A 3,548-nucleotide genomic window follows, 5' to 3' on the forward strand; every position below is an offset into this window, starting at 1 on the left:
AATAATAATAATAATAATAATAATAATAATAATAATAATAATAATAATGTTAATGATTCTGAAAAGGTAGTCCAAGGACCAGCAGCAGCAGCAGCTGGGAACTTACTGGAAATGCAAAAAATCTCAGGCAATACCCCAGACCTAGCATATTAAGAGTCTGTGAATCTTGCTCAGTCTAGAGCACCATTGGTAGAAGAGTTGGGTTAAATTTTACCCCATTTGTATAAAAGCCTTTTTCTAAGACAGAGGAGATAAGCACAATGTGACCCTTAAATAAGCTGAGAAGATAGAACAAAAAGCTTGGGCTTACATATGCAGTATTTCAAAGTGAATTTCATAAAAAAGAATCATCATTATCTAAAAATACCCTCAGGTGATATCTGAAGCAGTTAGCACCGAGATGCCTAAAAAGCAGATGTAAGCTTCGGATAATGGCATCTATTTTCAGGTACTTTTCTAGAAGAGACACCAGCAAAATTCAAGAAACTTTCCAAGATTCCATCCAGTCATTCTTTCAAATGTTCTAGACACTGAGGATATAGCAGTGTACAAAACATGCAAAAATCCTTCCCTCATATGACTTCTATTCGGATGGAAAGGTCGAACATTAGACAAGAGAAGTTAAATAGATTGTAAATTTAGCCGTAGTATGTGATGAGGAGGGAAAAGCAGGAGAAAGGAATAGGAATTGTCTGGGAGCTGTAATTTTAGATAAAGTGGTCAGGGAGCCCCCATTCTGTCCACCCCCTGGCCCCAAGAAAGTAGCATTTAAATAAAAACCTGCATGAAGTAGGCAGGAAATCATGAAGACATCTGGGGAAGAGTGTCCCAGGCAGAAGGAACAGAAAGAGAAAAGGTGGTTTATTCAAGGAGTAGCTGGAAAGCCACTGTGGTGGAGATGGAGTAAATAAAGAGGAATGCAGGAGCTGTGTAAGGTATTTCTAGATATGCGCATCTAATGCATAGGTATGGATATACATAGAATAACAAACTTCAGTGTAATCAGACACAGAATTTTTCCTTTTCATTCCAGTTACCTCTAGGTAAATTATGTACTCTGATAAGAGTATACTTGGCACCTGGCTAGACATCCAAGCGATTTAAATTCTTCTTTTGAAGATCAAAAAGACTTCAAAGGCTATTTGATAGATGAAGTAAAACAGAAATCTTAAGAACATGCTTATATCAGAAAAGACATGCCAGTAATATTTCTGGAACCAAAATACCAACCTACTGACCTAATACTTAAGTCAGAAACTTTATACTTCATATCTCTAAAACTTGAAAAAAAATACACTGTAAATAGCAGTCCTGTGTCCTCAATTTATTCCATTCCCAACAAAACCCACCAATCCATTTATAAGTTTGAAATAATACAGCTTTACTATGTAATTAAAATAACCTCACATCAAATTCTAGAGAAAAGAAGTACTAAGTGTACAAAGAACATGTTTCCTTTTCAACCTATGAAAGCAAACCTTAGTTTCAAGAGAAGGATTCAAACTAAAGAGAGATTCTTGCATGGATAAACCAAAAAAGAATACACTACACATTAAATTACATTATAATAATAAAATGGAGGCCAGGCACAGTGGCTCACGTCCTTAATCCCAGCACTTTGGGAGGCCGAGGCGGGCGGATCACCTGAGGTCAGGAGTTCAAGACCAGCCTGGCCAACATGGTGAAACCCCATCTCTACTAAAAATAAAAATTAGCCGGGCATGGTGGCGGGTGCCTGTAATCCCAGGTACTTGGGAGGCTGAGGCAGGAGAGTCACTTGAACCTGGGAGGCGGAGGCTGCAGTGAGCTGAGATCACACCAGTCCATTCCAGCTTGGGCAACAGAGCAAGACTCTGTCTCAAAAAAATAAAAATACCAAAAAAAAAAAAAGAAACAATAAAATGACTGGGCAAATTAGGGAAATTAGATTTAGATAGAAAAGGGATGTTACTGAAGTATTTGGTGGCAGTGATAATTTCTAGGGCTGTCTACCCTACAGAGACCATGCTGCTGGGCACTGTGGCTCATGGCTGTAATCCCAGCAATTTGGGAGGCCAAGGTGGGTGGATCACTTGAGGTCAGGAGTTCAAGACCAGCCTGGCCAACATGGTGAAACCCCATCTCTAATAAAAATACAAAAACTTAGCCAGGTGTGGTGGTTCGTGCCTGTAATCTCAGCTACTCAGGAGACTGAGGCAGGAGAATTGCTTGAACCCAGGAGACAGAGGTTGCAGTGAACCAAGATCATGCCACTGCACTCCAGCCTGGGCAATAGACCGAGACGTTGCCTTAGAAAACAAAAAAGAGAGACCATGCTTAGAGGAAATGATTCTTGAATGTCTACAAAGAGACTTAAACGAAGCTCACAAACCATTCAGTTTTTCTGTCCCAGCACTAACGTTGCCAATTTCTATAAAACTTAAGAATAAGTGAATTAGCCCTCTTTACCCATAACTTAAAAGGAAATAAACTTACATCTTTCAGCTGTATTTCCATTTCATGAATATTATTTATTGATGAGTTGAAGCAGTTTGGAGCCACAGTCTGTAAATAATCCAACATTAGTTAACATCAGACATTCCACAATAGAAGTTGCCTCATTATATTCAGTTCCATAATAATACAGTATACCTCATGGGAGCATCCTGAAATCCAGATCTAGGCTGGGCGCGGTGGCTCACACCTACAATCCCAGCACTCTGGGAGGTTCAGGAGGGCGGATCACTTGAGGTTAGGAGTTTGAGACCAGTCTGGCCAACATGGCGAAAACCCTTCTCTACTAAAATTACAAAAAGAAAACTTAGCTGAGCGTGGTGGCCTGTGCTTATAATCCCAGTTACTCGGGAGGCTGAGGCAGGAGAATCGCTGGAACCCGGGAGGCAGAGGTTGCAGTGAGCTGAGATCATGCCACTGAACTCCAACCTGGTCAATAGAGTGAGACTCTGTCTCAAAAAAAAAAAAAAAAAAAAAAATCCAGATCTAGTAGATGGTGGTAAACCATCAAGTCAGGTGTGAGTTACCAGAGATAACCATTGTCAAAATTAAGATCTCCTGAAGTTTCCCAGACTGGAAACCCTGAGATTTTCTACCTAATCTGACTTCTGTGGTCCTCTGGACCCCCCAGGATTGCCAGAATAGCCCTCAGTGCATATGAATAGCCCAGTGATTTTTACCAAAAAGACAAACACAAAACAATTAGGCTATTTAGATGACATCTAGAAGACATTAAATTGTCAAACAAAAGGTAAAAATTTGGCTGGGCACGGTGGCTCAAGCCTGTAATCCCAGCACTTTGGGAGGCCGAGACGGGCGGATCACGAGGTCAGGAGATCGAGACCATCCTGGCTAATATGGTGAAACCCCGTCTCTAATAGAAAATACAAAAAACTAGCCGGGCGACGAGGCGGGCGCCTGTAGTCCCAGCTACTCGGGAGGCTGAGACAGGAGAATGGCGTGAACCCGGGAGGTGGAGCTTGCAGTGAGCTGAGATCCGGCCACTGCACTCCAGCCTGGGCGGCAGAGCAAGACTCCGTCTCAAAAAAAAAAAA

General features: G+C 41.4%; 1 protein-coding gene across 4 annotated transcripts in view; it reads right to left on the reverse strand.

Moving 5' to 3' along the window:
* CEP55 (centrosomal protein 55) overlaps window positions 1-3,548 on the reverse strand; it is a 24,438-nt gene that overhangs the window by 11,421 nt on the left and 9,469 nt on the right. For all 4 annotated transcript variants that reach the window (XM_023226320.1, XM_023226322.1, XM_023226321.1 and 1 more), the window contains one exon: window positions 2,476-2,544. In XM_023226320.1, coding sequence (XP_023082088.1) covers window positions 2,476-2,544 — 69 coding nt within the window. The remainder of the gene's footprint in view (window positions 1-2,475; window positions 2,545-3,548) is intronic.

The sequence above is a fragment of the Piliocolobus tephrosceles genome, chromosome 9 (genome assembly GCF_002776525.5).
Source record: "Piliocolobus tephrosceles isolate RC106 chromosome 9, ASM277652v3, whole genome shotgun sequence".
In the NCBI taxonomy this organism is placed as follows: domain Eukaryota; kingdom Metazoa; phylum Chordata; class Mammalia; order Primates; family Cercopithecidae; genus Piliocolobus; species Piliocolobus tephrosceles.